A 24,915-nucleotide genomic window follows, 5' to 3' on the forward strand; every position below is an offset into this window, starting at 1 on the left:
AAACACTCTTGTCATTTACGTGTTATCTTGTCATCTTGCATTTGTACTTAAGGAACATAGTCATCACCTTACTGAGTTCCATGATCACTGTCTATAAGATGTTTTGGTGATGACATGGGATAATGGAAACAAAAGTGTTCCCAAGCATTTCAGGGCACTTTGAGATGTTTAGTTTCTAAGTCCTTTTTGCATTCTGGAGCATGGATACCCAGGATAGACTGAATATCAGTTTACCACCTATTTATTGTCCTGAAGTTATACATTGCATGGAAGTTAATAGACACTTTTTTGTGAGTGTGTATGTGTATATATTTAGTATAGCTTTAAATCTTACTGCATGGAGGTTAATAAACATTGTGGGGGTTTCTTTTGTGAGTGTTTAATATAGCTCTAAATCTTTTTGGTACTATTATTGCTAATATCTATTCCTTAAATGTTGAATTATATATGATGTCTCATTGAAATAAAAATTCACAACTAATGCTGATGTAACTGTCCCAGTTTTCCTGATCTGAATTATAAATTAGAAAAGAGAAGTTGTGTATGTTAGTTTTCAAAGTTAAATGTTAAGACATTTTGTGTTTTAAACAAATATTTTCATGTATTGCTACTAAGCTTCAAGAATGGATTTGAATTTTCCATGAAAGATGGTCTCATAGGTACCCAGTTCAGTTCTCAAGTTTTTTGAGGTAATAGTCATGAGCTCTTAGTCCTTGTGGTAATTAGGGAATCCATGTTAAACTGTTCTTTTCTAATCTCTTTCTATTCTCTCAGTTGAAAACCTTATGGGTATTACCCAAGTATCTGTGGGTAGCTGACCCCCAGTAAAGTAGATACTTTTCTCTCTGAGCTTGAATTTAAGCAAAAAATGAAAGTGGATAATCATATAGCAAACTTGATGATGTTTTTTATGTGGTAGACTTGCCTCATCATTTTATAAACTTTCTGAGCAGGGATTTTCTTTTATTGTTACGTTTCAATATCCAAGGGCCCAAAAATAGTTGTCAGTAAAGATTTTAATTGAATTAAACTGCTAGATCATTGTTTGTTTATGAATTTGGAGTTACCTGGGAATTAATAAGAAAATGTGATTTTTGTAAATATTATTTATTAAACTTTATTGGCTCAGATGTCCTTGCCGATAATTTATAGCATGTGTAACACAGTTTTATAAATTGAATAATTTTACCTCATTCTAGCTGACCTTTTTAATCTCCTTCCTTGCCCTCTAATAAGGCTTTTGCAAAATGTTTAGAATAAAATTCAAATACATTATCTTCTGAATAAAACTATAAAATAGAACATAATCGAAAGTTATGAAAAATCATTTCTGAGCATGAAAAACGCTTAACTTTCTGAGGTTAATTTTTTGTACACAGGATTATCAGATCAGCATTTCATTATGCCAGTTGACCTCTGCTTATAAAAAAATGCTTGGATTTTCACAGAATTTATAAAAAGAGAAATTCTGTTAGGGACTTCTCAGATAAGATTTTTTTCTTAAATTTTCCCTTAGCATATACTACCCAAAATAACCTCACAAAATATCTGATGTGGTTCCAGATACATGGTGAAAAATAAAACATTTTGGGAAAACCTGTATCAGGAATTTTTCAAACATATATTCACTGATAAAATATTGTCCTTTGGCACATCTGCCTTCAGTCATAGCAATGGAGTTATTTAGAAAAGAGAGTTCTCTAAATACTGGTATAATCCTAGTGAAGGTAATATTTTTTAATGAGTAACTTTTTTTATAATTACAAGTGCTGTAATTTTATATTCTCAATACAGAAGACTAAGAAAACATATAGACAAATACAAAGGAAAGAATGAAAACGATCTTCACTGTTCTGGCACATCATGAAAAATACTTCTGTAAATATTTTGATATATATTCTTTATGTTTAAATAAAAATGCCATCTTACTGTTTTGTAGATTTTTTTTTGCTAAACAATTAATTTTGAATATTTCACATGTCAAGAAGTATAGTTTTTAATGACTGCATAGATTTCATTGTATGATTACATTCTGAATTATGTAATTGAGGAAAAAATAATGTTGTTAAGGTAAGATGGTATATATTGGCCTGTCAAAGTTTTATCCTTAACTTTCTTATATAAATGACAAATGTCACAAAAATTCCCCAAATGAGTTGAAGTTGAAGCAGTCAGGAAGTTCCAGACCTGGGGATGCTGTAGGTTTTACTAACAGTTTCTCCACCACCCCTACCCCCACTCTTTAAAACAAAAATTTCAAGTAAGGGAAGGTCAGCTTTAGTCCAGAGTTCAGTTTCTGGGTTAGAATATCACAAAACCAACCGTTTTTGTAGAATTTTAAAAATATGAATGTATTAATATTCCTAGAGATAAACTTTCATCAATTCCATATTTATGTCGTAGTAATAATTTGACCATTGCTTTCAAAAGGAAGAGTTTTAGGGTAGAATTAGCCAGAGTTCCACCTCTTGGTGATAGAATTTCAGTGTAACTTTCATAGTCTTAGTAACTGGCCTTTTAAATTTGGGTATGTCTAGAAAAGCCTGACACTAAACATTGATCCTTAAATTATTCGCAACACTAAAATTTTCTGTAAGGTTATTAAAGTTCTTTTGTAAAACAACTTTACTAAATTATTGTATATCTTTCTCTCAGGAATAATTAATCAATTTAGATACCTGTGTAGATAGCTTTTACACAGGGAAGAGCTAGTATAATCTTATCTCTAACAGAAACTTTGTGTAAGAAATTTGAAGGTAGAACACAATGAGATTCAAATAATCTTTTGATTATGTTATTATGGCCAAGTAGATGGACTTCATTTCTTATGAGGCCTAACAGTAGAAAAAGATTTAGAAGGACCTTTAAATTTTACCAGTGGAAAGTGGAATTAAGGGGAGGGAAAAAGAAGAGAATTATCATTTTTTGCTTCTTGCCGTTCTGCAATGTTGATATTTTTTAAGCAGTCACATCTTTTTACAATCAGAGGAACTATGAAAAAATAGATGCTTTCAGTTGTTTGGTACCAGGATTTTTTTGTGAGTAAACTAATAAAAATAGTTTTATAGAGTTAAGAGAGCCATGTTTTGTTACAAATGTTTGTCTAAATAATTGCTAGTCTTCTAATTTGACTGATGGCTGTTTTGGTATAATCTGGACAAGGAGCTCATTGAATTCTTGGCTTCTCAGAGTTCTACATTTTCAAATATTGAGAAACTACTGCAAATCATAAAAGCTGCCCACTCAGTGAAACCTTACTTTGTACCAGGCACTGGGCCAAGCACTTTATAGTCATTAACACATTTAATCCTTGTTTTAGCCCTGGGAAGTATTGTTATTATTATTATTATTATTATTGTTATTATTATTATTATTATTATTATTACTACCACTACCACTACCCCTACTACTCCTAGTACTCATATTACTCCTACTACTACCACAATCACCACCATATCTGGGGGGGGTAGGATAGTGGAAAAACCCTGTCTGAATCATCGTAACTAAATTGGTATCCTCCATTCATGGAATTTTGTAGATTTGGGAAAAACAATATGATCCTTAATATCAACTTGATATCCAGAACCCAGTGAGTCATATTTATTACTTATTATGTCTTCTATAAAAATTTGTGACCATCAACTAAAGGAAGCAACCCCTAAATCTTATTGTAATGAATATATCAAATCTGTTTCAGATGTCTTTAGACTAGGTTTAATTTTGCTTCAGTTAAAGCAGTCAAGGTTATAATGGCTGGTTCCTTTGCTTTCAAGTACAATTCAGTTTTATTTCCACTATCTTTGTTTAGCAATCATTTTTGATTTTCAGTTATCTTATCCCCACACTATAGTTTGTTCAGTGCCTATATGCATGCACTCTCTTTTTCTGGCTTAACGTTTTTCACTGTCAATCAGTCTTTCAAACAGAGGTCTAATATTAAACCAGTGTTTAATAAGTATAAAATACTTTTTTTGTAAGTTTTTGATGAAGCCATGATGTGTTGTTGCTAACATGCATTTCGAGTTTAATCATATATTACCTGGTGACATTTCTTGTGCTGTAGATTTCTTATGTTGTTAACAGACTGCGGAGACCACTTATTAAACTTATCTGTTTTATACTCCTCAGAACATGTAAGTGCACCCCATTACACCCTGTAATATACATTGTATGTAATATATAAACCAAATATCTGTTGATTATGTTACTTGGTGCTTAATTCATTCTTGTATTATTATTTAAATTTTTCTGTGTTCGTTACTGTCAAGATCAGCAGCTTTTAATAGTTTTTGGATCATGGACCACTTTGAAAACTTGTTAATAACACTGAACACTTTCCCCCAGAAAAATATGTAAGTGACAGAATTTTGCATACAATTTCAGGTGATTCTTGACCTTCCTGAAGCTCATCCAAGAACCCCAGGTTAAATATCCTTATAGTAGTGAAAGGAACTATGGTTACACTTAATAGTAACTGCCTGCAGTAGGTATTAAAATAAGTGAATGAGTAAAGGAGGCCCTAAAAGAATTATTTTAATGTAATTGTTCAACTGTATTTTTACATTATATTAATGTTTTCCATAGATCAAAAGAAATACGAGTTTTAACTTACTACTATGAAATTTTACTGGGTCTACAGTAACTTATACTTGGTTAACTCTATTTACTTAACGGTACATGTGCCCAGGCATGGAAAAGTGATTTTCTGGCAGTGTGGACCAGTTTAGCTTTTGACCTGCAAATAATGGCATCCACTTGAAATCATTCCTTTCCCCAAAATATGCAGTGTAAAATTATTTACTAAGTTGCCAATATAACTTTTATTTATGCAAAGAAACTTTTTTCACACAAAATGAAGTTTTATGACATTATCACCTCAAAACTGATTTACTGATAGTTATGTTTTAGGACCTGAGTCAAAAGACCAGCATGCATATATATAGTTACTCTTCCTGGGATATAATACCTTTTACTTATTAACTGCAAATTCTTCTGCACAGTTGCATTTTAGGTTCTTTTGTGTATTTACTTAATTTTAGGGCCCTGGTTTAATATATTGTTTTTCTTTGGAGTAATCTATAAAATTTGTAAAGGAGCAGGTAAGAGGTGGGTCAGGGACAGAAATATGTCAAGTTGGCAACATTCATATGCTAGACCCTGATTTCAGGACCTGTGTTTGACTAAGGAATCCTGCTTTTTGCAACAAAGGTTAGAATTTTTTAGAGCAATTATTAACAGTTGGATAGTATTTTTTAAAAAACAAAATAGCAATTTTGTGGAAAGGGGCATTTATAGTTTTAAAAAGCATACTGAATCTCTTACATTTCTTAAAAAAATTTTTTTGTTTTATTGATACATAGTATAGATGAATAACGTGAAGGAAATCTTGGTTTATGTTACAACAAAGAACTATAGTGTTAGTGATTCTCAAAGGAAGCACAAACTGGATGATATATGTACAAAATTTTATGTGTCTCAAAGTATGATATTTTTAAAGTTTAGGAAATATAGTGGGTTTTTTTTTTTTTTAACCCAAGAGATACAGATACCGCCCTTTCTATTTTATATCGCTTCCTTAAGTATACCTCTTTGGCTAAAATTCACCTACAGAGAAGGTCTTTTGACTCCTGTGAGTACATGTCAGCCAAGAAAGAATTTTTCACTTTATGTTCAATAGTTTGCATAATCAAAACAATAGTCACGTTTTTTCTGGGAGGGAGGGGACTTGTTTCTAAGTAAATTTTAATCAGGAAGAAAAGAATGAAAACCAAAACAATCTTGAAAAAGAAGAATAAAGTTAGAGGACTCAAGGTTCCCATTTTCAGAACTTATTACGTAGCTACAGTAGTCAAGACAAAGTAGTACTGGCATGCATGGAGCTATACAGATCAATGGAATAGAATTTAAAAACCTTTACATATATGGTCAATTGATTTTTTGCAAGGATTTCAAGACAATTCAGTGGGAAAAAATTCTTTTCAACAAATGGTGCTTAGACAATTGGATATCCATATGCAAAAGAATGAGGTTGGATGCCTACTTAATATCATATATAAAAATTAACTCGTGGAAAAATAATCCTGGTACACTGTTGTTAGGAATTTAAATTAGTGCAGCTGTGATGGGAAACTGTCTGGAGGTTCTTCAAAAACTGAAAGTAGAATTATGGTCTAGCAATCCCAATTCTGGGTATATATCCTAAGGACTTGCAATTAGTATGTCAAAGAGATGTTTGCACTCCCATATGCAATAGCCAAGATATGGAATCATCCTAAGTGTTTATCAGCAGATGAGTGGATGAAGAAAATGTGGCATACATACACAGTAGAATACTATTCAGCCTTAAAAGAGAAGGAAATTTTGTCATCTGCAACAACATGTATGAACCTGGGGGACATTATGCTAAGTGAAATAAGCCAGGCATAGAAAGACAAAAACCACACGTTCTTGCTTGAATGTGGAATCTAAAACAATTGAGCTCATAGAAGCAGAGAGTAGAGTGGTAGTTACCAGAGGCTGTGGATTGCGGGGAATGGGAGATGTTGGTCAAAAGGATTAATATCCAGAATATATAAGGAACTCAAACAACTTTACAAGAAGAAAACAAGCAACCCAATTAAAAAATGGGCAAGAGAGCTAAATAGGCATTTCTCTAAGGAAGATATCCAAATGGCCAACAGACATATGAAAAAATGCTCAACATCACTCAGCATCCGGGAAATGCAAATCAAAACCACATTGAGATACCATCTAACCCCAGTTAGGATGGCTAAAATCCAAAAGACTATGAACGATAAATGCTGGCGAGGCTGCGGAGAAAAAGGAACTCTCATACATTGTTGGTGGGACTGCAAAATGGTGCAGCCTCTATGGAAAATGGTATGGAGGTTCCTTAAACAATTGCAAATAGATCTACCATACGACCCAGCCATCCCACTGTTGGGAATATACCCAGAGGAATGGAAATCATCAAGTCGAAGGTATACCTGTTCCCCAATGTTCATCGCAGCACTCTTTACAATAGCCAAGAGTTGGAACCAGCCCAAATGCCCATCATCAGATGAGTGGATACGGAAAATGTGGTACATCTACACAATGGAATACTACTCAGCTATAAAAACGAATGAAATACTGCCATTTGCAACAACATGGATGGACCTCGAGAGAATTATATTAAGTGAAACAAGTCAGGCACAGAAAGAGAAATACCACATGTTCTCACTTATTGGTGGGAGCTAAAAATTAATATATAAATTCACACACACACATACACACATACACACACAAACGGGGGGGGGGGTAAGAAGATATAACAACCACAATTATTTGAAGTTGATACGACGGACAAACAGAGGGGACATGGTTGGGGGGGAGGGGGGGAGGGAGAAGGGAGGGAGGTTTTGGTGATGGGGAGCATTAATCAGCTACAATGTATATCGACAAAATAAAATTTAAAAAAAAAACAAAAAAAAAAAAAAAAACAAAAAAAAAACAAAAGGTACAAAGTTGTAGTTGGAAGGAGGAATTAAACGATAAGTATTTAAGGTAATGGATATGTTAATTACCTTGATTCAGTCCCTCCACACTGTATCCATATATCATAATATCTGTGTACCCTGTAACTATATATGATTGTAATTTGTCAATAAATGGATTAAAAATTAAGTGAATTCAAAAGGGATCAAAGACTTAAATATAATAACCCAAACTGTAAAACTATTAGAAGAAAACAAATGTAAATCTTTGTGGCCTTCAATCAGGCAGTAGTTTCTTAAATGTGACACAAAATACAAGTGACAAAAGAAAAAATAGATGAATTGGACTTCATCAAAATTTAAAACTTTTGGGTTTCTAAGGACACCATCAAGAATATTAAAAGACAGAATGAGAGAAAAGTTATATGTCTAAAAGGGACTTGTATTCAGAATATATAAGGAATTCTTACAACTCAATAATAAAAAGACAGCCCAGTTGAAAAATGAGAAAAGGATCTGCGTAGACATTTCACTGAAGAAGATACACAAATGGCAAGTGAGCACACCGAAAGATGCTCACTGTCATTCATTAGTCATCAAAAAAATGCAAATTAGTACTATAATGCATACTATATTGCACTCACTAGAATGGCTAAAATAAAAAGTGTTGGTGAGGATATGGAGAAATTGGAACCCTCATACATTGCTGATGGAATTTTAAAATGTTGCAGCCACTTTGAAAATCAGTTTGGCTCTTTCTCAAAATATTAACATTGAGTTACCATGTGATCTAGCAATTCAATTCATAGGCATATACCCCAGAGAATGGAAAAGATATGTTCACACAAAACTGGTACACGAAGTTCATAGCAGCATTATTTATAGTCCCAAAATGGGAACAATTAAAATGTTCAACTGGTGGATAAGAAAATGTCATGCACAAAAGGCCACATATTGTGTGATTCCATTTGTACGAAATATCTAGAATAGGCAGATCCATGAAGACAAAAAGTAGATTAGTGGTTGTTAGGAGCTAGGAGTGGGAATGAGAGTGATTGCTCATGGGTACTAGGTTTCATTTTGAGGTGATGAACAATATTCTAAAATTAGCAGTGATGGTTGTACATCTCTGTGAATATACTAAAAAGCACTGACTTGTATACTTTAAAGTGGGTGGATTTCATGATATATGACGTTTATCTCAAAAAAGCCATTATTTAAGAAAGACTAAGAATGAGATCATCTACCTGTGGAACTGTTAATAAAGTAGCTTGACTGTTCCCACCGTATTTTAAGAAGGTGGTAAACTCTGACCATAGTTTTGCAGAGGACTTGAGGATTTCTCATATTTGTATCATCCACCCCAAAAAGGGAGGGGGAGCAGATCAACTTGTGTTAAGTGACTGATGGCAAGAAAGAATGAATAGAATAGAGCATGAGCACATAAGAGACCCTCTTACTAGTTTACCCTCCCTAACCTGAATAAATCCTTTTAAACTACCCAAATTATGTGGTTCTCAAATAACATGGCAACGTGCTCTTCTTTTCTTCACTGAAGTTCTTAATGGGGTTTTATGACTTGTATTTCTGCTGCTATAGCTTTTTTTGATGCTTGCCTTTTGGAAACTGGATGGAAACCCTGAGAGGGAAATGTTGCACCACATGAAGAGGTTTACTTATACCTTTTTTAAAAATATTGAATATGTACTTCTTTTATGCAGAAAAGAAATGAAGATGTTTAATTATTCAACAATGCATACAATGGTTATGCATGTTATTGTATCATACACTTTTCTTTAAAAAAATTACAATCATGTTATAGAGGAGAGGTCACAATTGGATAAAATCTGCCTGTGTTGAGAGTTCTTTAACTTCTATATCTAGCGTATTTAAAAAAGGAAAACCTGTAAATTATAGGGAATGCTAGAGGAAATAACATTTCATATCAGTCCTCTGGAAGTGAAAATGTATAGTAGTGATTCCACTGTCATTAGAGGACATATTTTGAGAAAATACATGTTTTCTAATTAGAGAAATTTGTCAAACTTAGAATATAAGCAGCCAACAGTATTACCGATTGCATATGCTTTTCTCTTATGCAGAAAAGAAACGAAGATGTTTTTTTATTCAACCAAGCATACAATGGTCACGCATGTTATCGTATCATACATTTTCCTTTAAAAAGCTTTTTATCAAATTCGTTATATGTAGGCCTAGCTGGTGCATGCCACCTTAACTACATGTGTTGACTTAGTGAACAGTTTTTGTGAGGTGGCTAGGCTAGAACATAGAGGGTCCTTGCTGTCAGGGAGTTCAGAGGTTGATGGAGGGAAGGAGGGGAACAGTTGAGGACAATAGAGCAAGGCAAATGTTATCCCAGAAGTCTGAGCAGAGTACAAAGACAGAGCATTCCTTTTAGAAGTAGTGCTATCTGGAGAGGCCACATAGGAGAAATGATCCTTCAGCTGAATCTTGAAACATGGAAAGGTAGTCACCATTTAGAGAGGGGAGGGGAAGGGATAAATACTTGGTGAAACAAGGGTTTTTTTTTATGTGTTTATTGGAATTTAAGGTTCTGAATGGTGGAGTTGATAGAATTTGAGTGTACCAGGAAAGAGAAGGCTAGAAATGTAAGCAGTGGCCAGATCACATTAACCTGTAGGCAGTTGGAAGCCACTGCAGGATTTTAAACAGAGAAGTAATGTATTTCTAATAGGATTTCTTTTACTTCACATTTGCTTTAAAGGCTGCCCATGCAGCTTTGTTGCTGAAGTTTGGCGACCTCTGGTGTTGAGCAATAAAAAAGCAAGACTGAAAGAAAATGTCATTTCAGAGTTTTTGTCATGTGCTTCTTTGGCTTTGTTTTATTTCTTTGAAGAAAATAGTTATCAACTCATAATTTCTCATTTTACATTTTCCATCGTATGGATTAATTTGTAACTAAGTGAATGAAAAAAAATGTTATGACAAATGTGGATGGGATGACCAGACACAAATGAAATGATTGATTTAGTCATAAAGGAATGAACAGCATCGCCAAAGGGATGTAGCAGGCTGCTCTCTGATTCTTTGGATCTACCCAACATCCACCCATGAAGTTCTAGAATGGTGAACCAAAGAAAAGGTAATCTGTGCAACAAATAGAAAGGTCATGGATTCTAATAACAATCTGAGAATACATTCTCTTCCCCTTGATGTGGTAATTTTTAACATCTCCCCCATTGTGTGAGATATCATACTTACAGAAGAGTATTGTTGCTTAACACGTTTTTGAGATTCATTCATGTTGTTGCTTGTGTCACCTGTTTATTCCTTGTTATGCTGAGTAGTCTATTATATGAGTTTACCACAATTTGTTTATCCATTCATCTGTGGATGGACATTTGAGTTGTTTTTGGCTAATATGAGTAAAGCTGCTATGAATGTTTGTTTGCCAAGTGTTTTTGAGATGTATGTTTATATTTCTCTTGAATAAAAAACTAGGACTGAAATTGCTGGTCATATGGTAAGTGTATTTTTACCAAACTATTTTTCAAAGCACTTTTACTATTTTACATTCCCACCAACAATGTTCCAGTGCTCCACATTCTTATCAACATATGGTACTCTCAGTAATTTTAAGTTTAGTGTTAAAATTAATTTTATCATAAAGAGAGGACATGCCCCTCTTTATTTTTAATTTCCATCCAGAAGTCAACATTTTCTGATATAAGGGGTCTTCGAAAAGTTCATGGAAAGCTTTGTTTTATCTTTTAATTTCATGTTTCCATGAACTTTTTGAAGTACCCTCATTTTAATATAAGCACTCCATCTTATGATTAGTATTTGCATGGTATAACTTTTTGCATACTTTTAACTTATGTGTCTTTTTATTTAAAGTGCATTTCCTAAGGACAGTGTATAGTTAGGTCTTCTTTTTTTTAATCAAATCTGACAATTTCTGCCTTTTTAATTGGAGCGCTAGACCATTTTCCTTCAATGTACATCATTATAGTTGGATTTAATTGTTGAACCTTGATAGTTTTTTCATCTCACCTTTTTGTTGTTGCATTTCTTCCTCTTTTGCTGCCACCTTGTGGGTTAAATTAGTATTTTTTATTGGCCCTATTGGTTTTTTAAGCTATACCTCCTTGTACTTTTTAGAGGTTGTTCTGGGATTGAAAATATCCATCTGTAATTTATCACAGTCTATCTTTAAATAATATACCACTTCATATATAAAATAAGAATATTATGAGTGTTTTCATTGTCCTTCCTATCCTTTGTTCTATAGTTATACATTTTACTTGTACATGTTGTAAGGATTATAATATTTGATGTTATCATTTTGCTTTAAACAGTTTGTTCTAAAGAAAAATTTTAATGAGGGGAAAATGTCATACATTAGCCACATATTTGACATTTTTGGCGCTCTTTATTCATTTGCATAGATTGGAATGCCCGTTTGGAATCCTTTTCTTTCATCCTGAAGTACTTTCGTGAAGATCTCATGTTGACAAACTACTAGCTTTTGTTTGCCTAAAAATGTCTTTTCAAGGATATTTTCACTGGATATAGAATTTTTTGTTTTCTTATTTTTTTCTTTCATTCCTTAGAGAATTCTATTCTTCTGGCATGCATTGTTTCTCATGAGCAGTCAGCTGTCATTCTTTTTTTTTTTTTTTTTTTTTTTTTGTCTTTCTCGTGACCAGCACTCAGCCAGTGAGTGTACCGGCCCTTCCTATATAGGATCCGAACCCGCGATGGGAGCGTCGCCGCGCTGCTAGCGCAGCACGCTACCGAGTGCACCACGGGCTCGGCCCCAGCTGTCATTCTTATTTTTGATACCCTGAATATATTGTATCTCGTATTTCTGTTTCTGGCATTCTTAAAGATTATATGTTTATCATTAGCTTTTATGAGTTGATTATGACTTGGTGTGGTGTTCTTTGTATTTATACCAATTGGAGTTTATTGAGCTTCTTGGACTTGCTGGATCAAGCATGGTTTTCTTAGATTTGGGAAAATTTTGACTAATATTTCTTCAAATAGTTTTTCTGCATCTGCCGCACTCTACACCCCCTTCTCAGACTCCAATCACATGTATATGTTTTTCTAGCCTTTTTTGCCTCTATGCTTCAGTTTTTATAGTTTCTATTGCTATTTTTTTTGTTCACTGATTGTTTTTCTTCTGTGGTGTCTAATCTGCTATTAATCCCCTTTAATGAAGTTTTAATTTCATATATTTTTCAACTGTCTGATATTCATTTGGTTATTTTTTCTGTCTTTGTTTCTTCATCATAATAGCTATTTTAAAGTCCTTATATGCTAATTTTATCATCTCTCTCATTTCTGGATCTGTTTCTATTGACTGATTTTTTCCCCCTGTTGCTTCTGGGATGTATTTTCTTCTTTAAAATTGTTGAGTTTTGTTTGTCAGTCAATATTTTAGTTGTTTACAGCTGTAGGGCAATTCCAGTATAATTTACTGTGCAGTGGCTACAGGCAGAAATCCATAATAGCCTCCTCCTTTTTAAAAATAATTTAAGACCTTGCATGGCATTCCAAATTTACTGAACTACTGATGCTGAGTTGTACATTTGACCACCTTAAAATAGTTATGGCTCCCTGTTGGAAATATGCACAATATTTATATCCAGAGCAATTCAGCAACAACAATAGTTTCTGCAATTTAGGACTTGTAATTTAAAATACTTACAACTAATATTACTTCTAACATGCATACCCATAGTACTTGCCCACCACTTAACATTCCAATCAAAATTCTACACGTGAAAAAAATCACTAACAGACAAGCATACTAAATTTAGTGATTTTGCATTTGTTGTTGCAAATATACCTAAGCCTGAGTAAGCGAGGGATTTACAGTGAGAATCTATAGCTTCGGAAGCCTGAAAAGTGACTTATCAAAATTTCTAGATCATTTTAAAAACTTTTATGAAGTATGTTTATGAAGCATTCTAAAATAAGTTCTAGATTTGTTGTACTCTTTAATCTTTTTTAGCCAACTAGATGGCTGTGTTTCTTCATATTATGTTGCCTAAGACTTGTGTTATTAACAGTTCAAGATATTCTTTTTATTAAATTGAATAACCATGATATGAGTAGATTTTATTTAAATGATGTATTTTTTAAAAAATTGTAAAAAAGTCTACCTAACTTTTTTTTTTCTACTATTATTCGTAGCCTTATGATCTTATAAAACCTTAATATATCCTATGCAACTTAAAAGGATTCAGGTTTCTTTTTTATGGTATAATCAATGTAGTTTAAGAAAGTGATTTTTTTTTTTATTGAATCATAATTGATTATACATATATTTGGGATTCAGTGTTGACATGTTGATCAAATCAATATTACTAGTATGTATATTGTTACAAATAGTACTTACTCTTTTCTTTATGCACCTTGTCCAATCTCTCCCTAATCCCCCTCCCTCCCCCCCACCACTGATAACCCTAGATTTCTTCTCTCCCTCTGAAAGAGTAATGGTTACTCTGTTGATTTGTTGCCTAGATGATCTGTCCAATGCTGAGAGGTGTGTTTAGCTCCCCCAATATTATCATAGAACAGATGCTTCTTCTGTCACTCTGGAATGGGCTTTGTGGAGAGAGACATCCTCTTCTTTCCTTTAGTCTGTGCTGGTGACTCTCCTTGTGTCAATGCATTCCAGTGGCTAGTGGACCATCTGTGTGGGGTTGTGACATCTAGCCACTTTTGCGGCAGCCGTGGTTACTCTTGTGGGCCACCCACATGGAGGTGATGTTTTTGGCATGCTCCTTGGAGCTGATAGTGTGCCTGGTTGTGAGGGCCCCGAGGTGCTGGCAGTGTGCTTGGTTGTGGGTGAGGGGTCCAGTCCCCGGCTTGATGCCCTGGGTCCCTGGGCAGGGCCCTGAGGTGCTGGCGGTATGCCTGGTTGTGTGTGTATGTGGGGGGGTCCTGTCCCCAGCTTGATGCCTTGGGTCTTCAGACGGGGCCCCAAGGCACTGGCAGTGTGCCTGGATGGGGGCAGGGGGTCTGGTCCCTGGCTCCAAGCCTCGGGTCCCCTGGTGGGCCCCGAGGTACTAGTGGTGTGCCTGGGCCAGAACTAATTTTTTTGTCCTTTGCTTACTTCTGAAATGGGGGAACTTCCTGTGGGAACCAGTACTTGAGCTCTGTGGTTGAGCTAAATTGCTGCTTTGCTGCTGTTTCCCTATGGAAGACTTTTTGTGCAGCTCGGAGTTTAATGGTTGACCTTATAGGTACCTCTGGCTCTCCAGAGACCTGTCGCACCTGGGTTGTATAGAAATTCTCATCTGGGCCTGAATCTTTTTATCAAACTGCACCCCATACAATTCTTCATTCCTGAACAGTCTCCTCTGAGTGGTCCTGTGCTGATTGGGGGGCGGCTTGGCTGTCCTTGCTGTGTCCCAGCGTTCTCCCAGTGGGCCCGTCTCCCCCACTGCCCGTGATCCAAACACTTCCCATGGGACGTGCCCTGCACCGGTCCCTTGTGATGACTCACTGGCCTCTGAATGGCTCCCCTTTTTTCAGCTGTTTGGCTCCTCACTCCTGCATGAGTACATGGAAACTCTATTAGTGGTCTTGCTGCCCTGGGAGCCACCAAGGCCCTCTCCTCTGCTGCCACCTCCAAGCAACTCCATCCGAAGGGCACAGCTGCAGTTTCTGCCGGCTCCTGCTCCATGCGCTCAGCAGTTCCAGCCTCAAAGTAGCCGCAGCCCAAAACACTCCAAGCAGTTTTTTCTTTCTCTCATTGTGGCTTCTCCCACTTCATGAGCTCCGTAGGTCTCTCCTCCTTTCCCCTGAGCTCCAGCTGCCCCAGCTTGGCTGTTGTTACATTTTTATAGTTATAAATTGGTTGATTTGTGGGAGAGAGCGATGCTGGGGACCATCTAATCTGCCATCCTGACTGGAACTCCAAGAAGTGGGGTTTTTTTAAGTTATTTTTAAAAAATTCTTTCTTGTTTTTTGCCCTTAATATTAGGTAGACCATTTTAGGGAGTCAGTTACACATGCATTTGTATCTCACGTCTGCCACTGGTAAACTGTAACTTTGAAACCTTAGTCAGCCTTAGGTTTCTTCAAGTATAAAATGAAGTAATACAGTATCAATAAAATTCTTTTTAAGTTTATTAATATATATATTTTTTACGTTCTATGATGTTGCGGAGCAGTTGGGGGAGGGGGAGAGGGGAAGAGAGAAGGAAATAGGGTGGGGGAAGGAGGAATGGCAGGGTTGAGCCCTGTGGCACCCCCCTCACTCCTGCAGGGGAGACCAGGCAGCTTCCAGCAGTGGTTTGGTCATTGCTGGGCTGGTTTTGGGTGTCGGAGGGCATGGCCAAGGCCCTCAGCCCCACCAGCGCCTCAGCTTGGAAGAGCCCAGGGTACTTCCTGTGGTGGCTCAGTGATCATCACTGGGCTGGTTGTGGGTGTCGGGGGCCATGGTTGAGGTCCCCAGCCCTCTCCCCTCACAGGCTTGGTAGCCCAGGGGACTTCCAGTCCTAGGTTTTATAGGTGTTCTTTGGTGATGTGAGACCTTTTCTAGTTAATATCAAATTTTGTCTCTGGTCTGTGGGTATTCTGTTTTTTCTTTCAGCTTAGTCATGGATTATTTGCTGTTCCCACCACTTAAACTCCGCACTGGAACTAATTTGTTGTCCTTTGCTTACTTCCAAGGGGGAACTTCCTGTGGTGACCAGTACTTGAACTCTGTGGTTGAGCTAAATTGCTACTTTGCTGCTGATTCCCTGGGCAAGGCTTTTTGTGCAGCTCAGGTTTTAATTGTTGGCTTTATAGGTACTTCTGGCTCTTGTGAGATCTGGTACACCTCGGTTGTATAGCAACTTTGGTTTGGGCCTGAGTCTTATCAGCAAACCGCACCCCTTGCAGTTCTATATTACTGTCCAGTCTCCAGAGTGCTCCTGCACTGATTAGGGGGCAGATCAGCTGTCCTTGTTGTGCCCCAGTGTTTTCCCGGTGGGCCTCTCTTCGCTACCACCTGTGCCCCAAACACTTCCCATTGGATGGGCTGTGCTCCGGTCCCTTGCGATGACTTACTGGCCTCTGAGTGGCTCCTTTTCTTCAATTGTGGTTGCTCCTTACTCTTATGTGGGTCCACAGGAACCCTATTAGTAGTCTTGCTGGCCTGGGGGCCACCAAGGTCCTCTTCTCCCTTGCAGCCTCCAAGCAACTCCATCCGAAGGGCACAGCCATAGCTTTTGCCAGCTCCTGCTCTGTGGGCTCACCAGCTCCAGCCTTGAAGCTCTAGGACTCAAAACGGTTGGAGCGGTTCTTTCTTTTTCTCATTGTTGCTTCTGCCTTCATGTACTCTGTAGGTCTCTCCTCCTCTTCCCCTGATCTCTAGTGGCCCCAGCTTGGCTGTTGTTGCTTTTTAATAGTTGTAAATTGGTTGATTTGTGGGAGAGTGACACTGGGGGCCATCTATTCCACCATCTTGACATGTATCAATAAAACTTAAATAAGAAAAGAAAATTGATATTCCTAGCACAGTACTTATGTGCTCAATAAATATTTGTGATCTTTGTTTTCTCCTTCCTCTCACTACTGTGCTTTTTGAAAGAAAAGCTTATATTTGCTGTTTCCACGTAGATCATTTGAGGTGATTATGGTTGGCTGCTTCTCCTCATGACCGATCTCACCAAGATCAGAAAGGAAGTTTTCATGGCCAACAGCAGTGAACACCTTTTGGGTTTTATTTTACCTGGGCTCATTGTGCTATAAGATACCTCTCTGTCCTTTAAATCTTCATCTTCCTCAGCCTCTATCATAATATCTATGGGACCTCTTATAACCTCTTCAACTTCTATCTCAGCCTTCTTTTTAAATTTCTCTTTTTTCTTATATTTGTGTTGCTTAGGTCCCCATTTTTAGTACTCTTCTCCTTCTATCTGCTTAGCCTGTTATACAGTATCATAGCCACCTAGCTCATGTACACTAGGTACTACCAAAACTGTTTTTCTAGTTTCTAGTTCTCTTCTAAATCATAAATCTAATATCCACCACTTGTTGGAGAGCTCCTTCTAGTTTCCTGAGTGTCTTGTCTCAAATATTATTTCCTTATCCAGATCTACTCCTTCATGCTTAATAGCATCAGCATTTTTTCACAGCCACTGAATTTAGAAACTGAAAATGTTTGCCCTCCAATCAAATCCAATAACCAGATTCTTTGATGCCACCCCCTACAATTTGTTTGCCGCTGATGAAATTTACATTCTGTCTGACCTCTGCCTCTGTTTATGACCTCTGAAAAGATGCTCATTCTGGGCCTCAGTTTTTTCTCATATCTGAAAATGGACGAGATCAGGGGTCAGCAAACTAGGGCCCAGGGGCCAAATACAGTCTGCTGCCTGTTTTTGTAAAAAAATCTCTAGTTTATAGTCACTTTTGTGCTATAGAGGCAGAGTTGAGTAGTGACAGAGACTCTATGGCCCACAAGCCTAAAATATTTACTCTCTGGCTCTTTGCAGGAAAAGTTTGCTGATCCCTGGACTAGAAGAACTTTCATCTACTTTCTGTCTTTTTAAAGTTTATGGTTTTCTGTGACCATTCATGATCAAGTCTGGGAATAATAAGCATTTAAAAATTGTTCTCTAATGTTTTAATTGGTTTATCATTGATGTCACCAACAGAAATAAGTGCTTTTTTCCTATATTGAGAAGATCTTGTTATAATAAACTTCTTTACTGTTTCAAATTTAAGAGCCTTTTATGTTTTTAGTATTTTGTAATATGTGATAAATCCTCTCTGTTAGCCAGCCTAAGGATAACCTGATCTTAAGATTTCAAAAATAGGAAAAAGAATAGAAACATAATGATAGTAGTTGGGTATTTGACAAGGGAAATTAAACAGAACGTACTGTGATGTTAGGACCTCTGTCTCTCCATCTAATAGCCTTAGTAATTCAAGGTCATGTGGCTGTAAATAGATAAAAAAAAGATTTCCATTGCCATTTTGTGTCAACAGACTTCTTTATTTGGTTAATTGCTTTTTAAAATAATTGATAGTGAAGTTATCAGTGACAGTTTCATTTACAAGTGAATAATTAAAGCTTCTTAAAAGTCACAGATATCTGTTTTTCGAATGTAAAGAACACAGCTAGTTAAACTCTGATTACCAATTGTAAGTATAATTAGGAATCCTTTTTTATTCCATCAAAGCAGATTATTTCTCTCTGCGTATATTGAAGGAGGACTCAAGGTGTATAGAAAATGCTTAGATAAAACAAAAATATTGAACCTTAATGATATGCATGCTGATGTGTACTGATGTCTGCAACTTATTTTGAAATGCATCAAAAATAAGGTGGATTGATGTATGGATAGAGGGTTGGATATGTGATAAGTTAATGTATAGTAAAATGTTAATTGTAGAATCTGGGTGGTATGTATGGAGATGGAGGGTTCACTGTAAAATTCTTGCAGCTTTTCGAAAATTTCCATAGTGTAGGATAAAATGTTTAGATATAAGTGGCTGTGAGACAGTCAATTTAGGGAGAGGTATGTAGGAGTGATTACACATACAGTGTACCTTCTTGCTTTCACATTAAATAAGTTATTAGAAGTTTGTATGTTAAGCAAACCTTACATAGATGCATATGTTTATCAGTTGTTTGCTTCCCTTGGGAATATATTTAGGTTGTAAGTAAAACACATAAGAATTGTAATATTCACTTCCAGGAGCACCCTGACTTTTTCATTACATAGTGTAACTCATGAATTCACTCACACAGCCTCTATAGGAAAGTTAGCTAAATGGATAAGTCCACATGATCTCTGTCTGTTCAGTGAAAAGATACATTTATTAATGAACATCATGTACCCTTCATTCCTATTAGCATTCTTACACCATCTTATAGAGATTAGGACTGTGTCTTGTATTAACAAAGTCCTGAATACACCGAGGAGGGCTGCACAACAAATACTCACTGATTCTGAGAATGGGCATTTCTTAAGTGTCATTTTGTTTATTGGGAAATGTATCATAATGCAAAAGTGTATAAGAATATATTCAGTTTAAAGCACAATCATAATATAAATATCTATAGAACTAACATTCATTCTAAAAAAGTTAGAGGAATTGCTTTTGCCCCATCCCAGTCACAGCCATTCCTCCCACATTGTTTCCATTAAGCTAATCTATACTTGATTTTTGTGATGAATATTCTTAGTTTTGTATTTAATTTTATAGTTTTACTATTTAAACTAAAATATAGTGTTTCCCATTTTTGTACTTTATGGCAGTCATACTGTATGTATTCATTGTTGAGTAAGAACTCACCACTGTGTGAGATTCATCCATAAGGCATGTATAGCTCTGGTTTTATTCATTTTCTTCTTTTTCTCTCTCTCTTTTTATGGTTTATTCATTTTCATTGCTAGTTAGTATACCATTGTATGACTATACCACAGTTCACTTATTAATTCTACTGTTGGATTTTTCTTTTGTCTGTAGTATTTTATTATGAGCAATGCTGCTTTGGATGTGTAAGAATTTATCTCTGTTAGGACATGTACCTTGAAATGGAATCAGTAGATTGTAAGATAATTGAAGGTATACATTTATTAGTACTAATTTATTCATGCCATTGCTGTTGTTTTTCTTTAGCACTCATAAGAATCCAGTGGAGTTACATGTGGGAGGACAGAGTTATTTATAAACTCACTAATGATTCTTCAATCTTCTTTACTCTTTTCCTCTCTTTCCCAGTGCATGTACACACATACCTAGACACACACACATACCCTTCATCAAGGGTTTAATATAGAATATGAATGTTGCTTTGTATTTAAGAATAAAAACTAAGATTCATTTTTAGCCTTCATGTTTTAAGTTTGTGTAGTTCCTGACTTGTAAACATCTGATATCTATAGCTACCAGGGCCACAGAGATTTCCCTTTCCCAAATCGGATACCTTGCTCCTTGCTGTTAGGTAGAATTGCACTACAAGAGGGATGGGAGGTTGATGTGTTTTCAATGTTTTAAGACTGAGCTTTTCCCCAGAACAAGTTAGAAATAGGAGTAAGAATAAATGTTATGATTTCAATTTTTAGTAATCTTTCTATTTTTTTCTAATAACATCAGGGGTTTGCACAGAAATTATTTAACTTTTTAAGAAATTTTCAAACTGTTTTCCAAGGTGTGGTATACCATTTTGCATTTCCACTGGCAGTGGTGAGAGCTTCAGTTGCATTGCATCCTTGCCGAGACTTGGTATCCATAGTCAGTCTTTTTAATTTTAGGCTTCTTATTGGATGTGTAGTGGTATCTTTGATTTTAATTAGCAGTTCCCTAATGATTAATGATGTTGAGCATCTTTTCATGTGCTTGTTTGCCATCTCTGTGTTGTCTTTGGTGAAGTGTCCATATGTTTTGTCCACTTTTATTGGGTTGTCTCATTTTTGAATTATAGGAATTCTTTATATATTCCAGATACAAGTTCTTTGCAGAATATGTTTTGAAAATGTTTTCTCTCAGTTCGCGACTTGCCCTTTCATTTTCTTAAGAGTGTCTTTTGAAGAACAAACTATTTAAAACTTTGATGAAGTTCTGAAAGTTTTAGTGGAATCTAGAGAATTAGAACCATCAAAAAAATACTGAAATTCTTACTTGGCCCTGAATGATTATGGAATTATGCCTCATTATTCACTGATTGCCACCACAAGTCAAGTTCTTACCATTGCATTTCTCTCTTTCTGTGCAACTAACTATCCTTGAATTATAAATGGCTTAATATTTTATTTCAACAAACTTGTTTTACACCAGGTCTTAATGTTATAAAGATGAGTAATATATGGTGTCTTTGTTCAGAGTGCTCATATTTAATATTTCTTTCTGTCATCTGTCTTGCAGTGGCCCATGTGCTTTTCTTTGTCCAGTACCTAGTGAAGCTCTAGAGGCAATGAAGTGCTCAACGTATTTTGGTGTCGTAGTTTTACTTTTTATAACATGCAAACATGCAAGTTCATTATAGTAGGAAATCTCTTGTTCTTTGTATCCTTCATAGATTGGAGCATAGTTCCATACACACATGAGACACTCACTAAATATTCAGTGACTGAATGAAATTACAGTTGATCTGTGGGTGTGAAACCCGTGGATATGGAGGGCCTACTACACCATTTTATATAAGACTTGAGCATCCGAGGATTTTTTGACGGGGGGAGGGCAAAACTGAAACCAATCCCCCCGAGGATATGGAGGGCCAACTGTATTGATGACAGTATTTATTAAGATTCTCCTGATTAATATATTGGTAATGTAACTTTTGGATGTACGTTACTGAGTAAATAAAAGATACTGTCATTTCAGATGTGATCATTGCAATAGATTATGTTTTTCTTGATAGAACAAAGATGTTGATTTTTCACTTGAGTATTTCTGAACAGTCTTTTTTTATGGTCCAGGTTTAACGTTATTATCATAGAGGTCTGTCTAGGGTAGTATAGCATGGAATCTGTAGTCAAGTTACAAATTAAAAGGCTTTCACAAAATCTGCTCTATTTAGAGAGTTATGTATTTTATTTAACTTTGGAACTTCTTTTTTCAGTAAAACCAATGCATTGAAACATAAAGACTATATTTGTAAGTGTTTAGAGAAAGATGGTAATAATTTACTTTCTTTTTGTAGGTCCTGGGAACGCCAACAAGGGAGCAAATTAGAGAAATGAACCCAAACTACACAGAATTCAAATTCCCTCAAATTAAGGCACATCCTTGGACTAAGGTGAGTCAAAATGAGTTTTTTTTAAAAGCACATTAACCAATAGTTAACTAAAACTTGGATTTTTCATTGTTCCTAAACTATTTTGAGACCAGATATTTGCCTGAATACATGAACTGCTGTGTAGCAGTTCTCATGTAAAGATAGTTGAGATGTTCTACTTTAGTGTTTTATGACTGTATAGTTTCATTCCCATTGATTTCCTATAGATGGGTTTCCAGCCTGGATTTTTATTTTCAAGGTAAGAACAATATGCCTGTATCATTAAAATACAGAATTTAATCAATTTAGAGCAGGATCTAATATATAAATTTTGACAACCTAAAATTCAGAAGGTAATTTATTTACGTAGAGGTGTGTAGTTCAATATCCTATACTATTCAAGGATATAATAATAATATAGCACATGATAACAAACATATATTTTCTTCCTTCTTTTGAGCTATTAAAACATAGACCTTATTATAGATGGTTTTATGTGTTTTTCTTATTTACTTTTCTGTTGGTGTTTTGGGAGCAGGATTAAAAAAGCAGATGTAATCTTGCTGGGAGTATACATTGAAAGCAACTGATATGTTAACCAGGTGTCATTAGTCATTGGAAAAGCCTAACTTTAATATTAGATAAAACCAGTTCTAAAAAGCACAATTACTAATTTACCCAGAATACTTTTTTTTTTTCGCTTTGATATTTAATTGAAATGATTTTAAGAGAGATTTTTATTGAGACTTTTTTTTTTTTTTTTTTAACCTCAGTTTGGTTTGTGAGATTAAGTGTGCAGAGAAAAAAATAGAATATCTCAGTAGGGTTTATATAGCTAGAGTGAATCTCTAGCTTCCTCATTTTACAGGTTCAGAAACTCTGGCCAAAGATACCAAGTGACTTATCTAAGATTACATAGGTGGCTTGTGACAAAGCCAGATTTAACCTCTACGTGTGTGTGTGTGTGTGTGTGTGTGTGTGTGTGTGTGTGTGTGTGTGTGTGTGTGTGTGTGTGTGTGTGAGTGTGTGTGTGTGTGTGTGTGTGTGTGTGTGTGTGTGTGTGTGTGTGATGCCACATTTTTAAACTTCTAGTCAGGTGCCATGCACACCCCCCATATGTATTTCAAGAGGTGAAGTAATTCAGGGCTATAAGTGAAATAATTTATACCCCCTAGACTCTAAGTATCGCTCTCTCAGTTTTATTATGATTCCAGTTACTTTTCTTCACATTGTCACAATCTTATCACCTCTCTTCAGAAAATCCTCTTGTTACTAATTATTTCCTATTTAGAATCAAAGACCTCAGTAGCATTTTAGTGCCAGAATTATAGGTTATAGCTTTCACTGGCTAAGAGACCAAGATGTTGCCCCTCCCCTATTTAAAAAAATTTATTAGTACTAATTTATTATGATAAGCACTAAATAGTCTGAGATAAAGCATTCTTTGGTCTTTATCCTCAGGTTTATTTAGATTCTGAGTCAGGAGATATTAGGGGCTCTCACCTGCCTCTAAACCTAAAGAATCCTAGGTGTCCTATTTTGATTAGGGGCTGAGTTGAATCTATTGAATTTATTTCAAGTTAAAGTGTTTATAAAAAGTGATTTATAGTATAGTGTGATTTCAAACATGTTAAGGGAAAACAAAAACAACAAAGAGAATTCTGATTATTGAATAAATACAGGGAAATATTCCAAAATGCTAACAGTAGTTTGGGTGAGAAGAGTGTGAGTGATTTTATTTTCTTTGTTCTACCTTTTCATATTTCCATGTTTTCTTTAATAATCACATTATTTTTATGAAGAAAGGGAAAGTTCTTTTTAGTATAAGCTAAGTATTCATTACCCATTGCCCTTAATATGGAGTTTCCGACAAATATAATGCTAAAATTGAGGTAATGAAATCCTATTTAACAGTCCCTGTCTTTTTTTTTTTTTAATCAAGACTGCCACCAGTGTGTATGATATTCCCTGGATTATTTCTCTCCAATGCAAATATTAGCCAGAGTGGATGTGAGGAATGATTGATTATAATTAAAATGCAGCCAACAGAAAACTTGTGGTGAATTTGTATGTTTTAAACCTTCCTTTGCCCTCTTGGATTGCTCTCTTTGCCTAATGTTTCTATATCTTATGCTAATCCTTTTCAAACTTGAATAATCTATATAAAGCCCTTTTGTTTAGGTTTCCATTTCTGTATGATGTATAGAATAATGACTCAATTCTCCCACCTTTTTTGTCTATTAAAACTACTGTGAACCCTTCACTCATGTAGTGTTCTTTGACATAATTTAGTTTTCACTTCATACAAAAGCATTATGTAATAAGTACACTTATGTTAATTTCTCATTAGTGCACAAAACTAGCGTGGTCTTACTGTGGTTATAACACAAACGCAGATTCAGGCACAGAAATGGCATGGTTCTGCTCTGTCATCCAAATGATCTAATTATGCTCATTGATTTTTTAAAAAATATATTATTATCAGAGTGAAAATATAAAATTTAAAATTCCTAGAGGGAACTCAGTCCCCTCTCTTATTCCCCCAGCTCTCCAGCCCTGCTCCATTATGATACTGGTCAACAACTTGAGAAATGCTTTCTTATGCTAGGCAGCTAAAAGAGTCATTTAAAAACCATGCATAATGTTGTTCTCTAAAGAGAAAAGTGTCTTGCCCTTGGAGGGCAGGTAAATAGGCGTCTGGAAATAAGGACTACTTTG

General features: G+C 35.6%; 1 protein-coding gene across 2 annotated transcripts in view; it reads left to right on the forward strand.

The window, feature by feature from the left end:
* Nucleotides 1-24,915, forward strand: part of GSK3B (glycogen synthase kinase 3 beta) — a 202,084-nt gene that overhangs the window by 139,500 nt on the left and 37,669 nt on the right. For both annotated transcript variants that reach the window (XM_063093408.1, XM_063093415.1), the window contains exon 8: nucleotides 22,123-22,218. In XM_063093408.1, coding sequence (XP_062949478.1) covers nucleotides 22,123-22,218 — 96 coding nt within the window. The remainder of the gene's footprint in view (nucleotides 1-22,122; nucleotides 22,219-24,915) is intronic.

This window comes from Cynocephalus volans, chromosome 1 (genome assembly GCF_027409185.1).
Source record: "Cynocephalus volans isolate mCynVol1 chromosome 1, mCynVol1.pri, whole genome shotgun sequence".
NCBI classification, from domain to species: domain Eukaryota; kingdom Metazoa; phylum Chordata; class Mammalia; order Dermoptera; family Cynocephalidae; genus Cynocephalus; species Cynocephalus volans.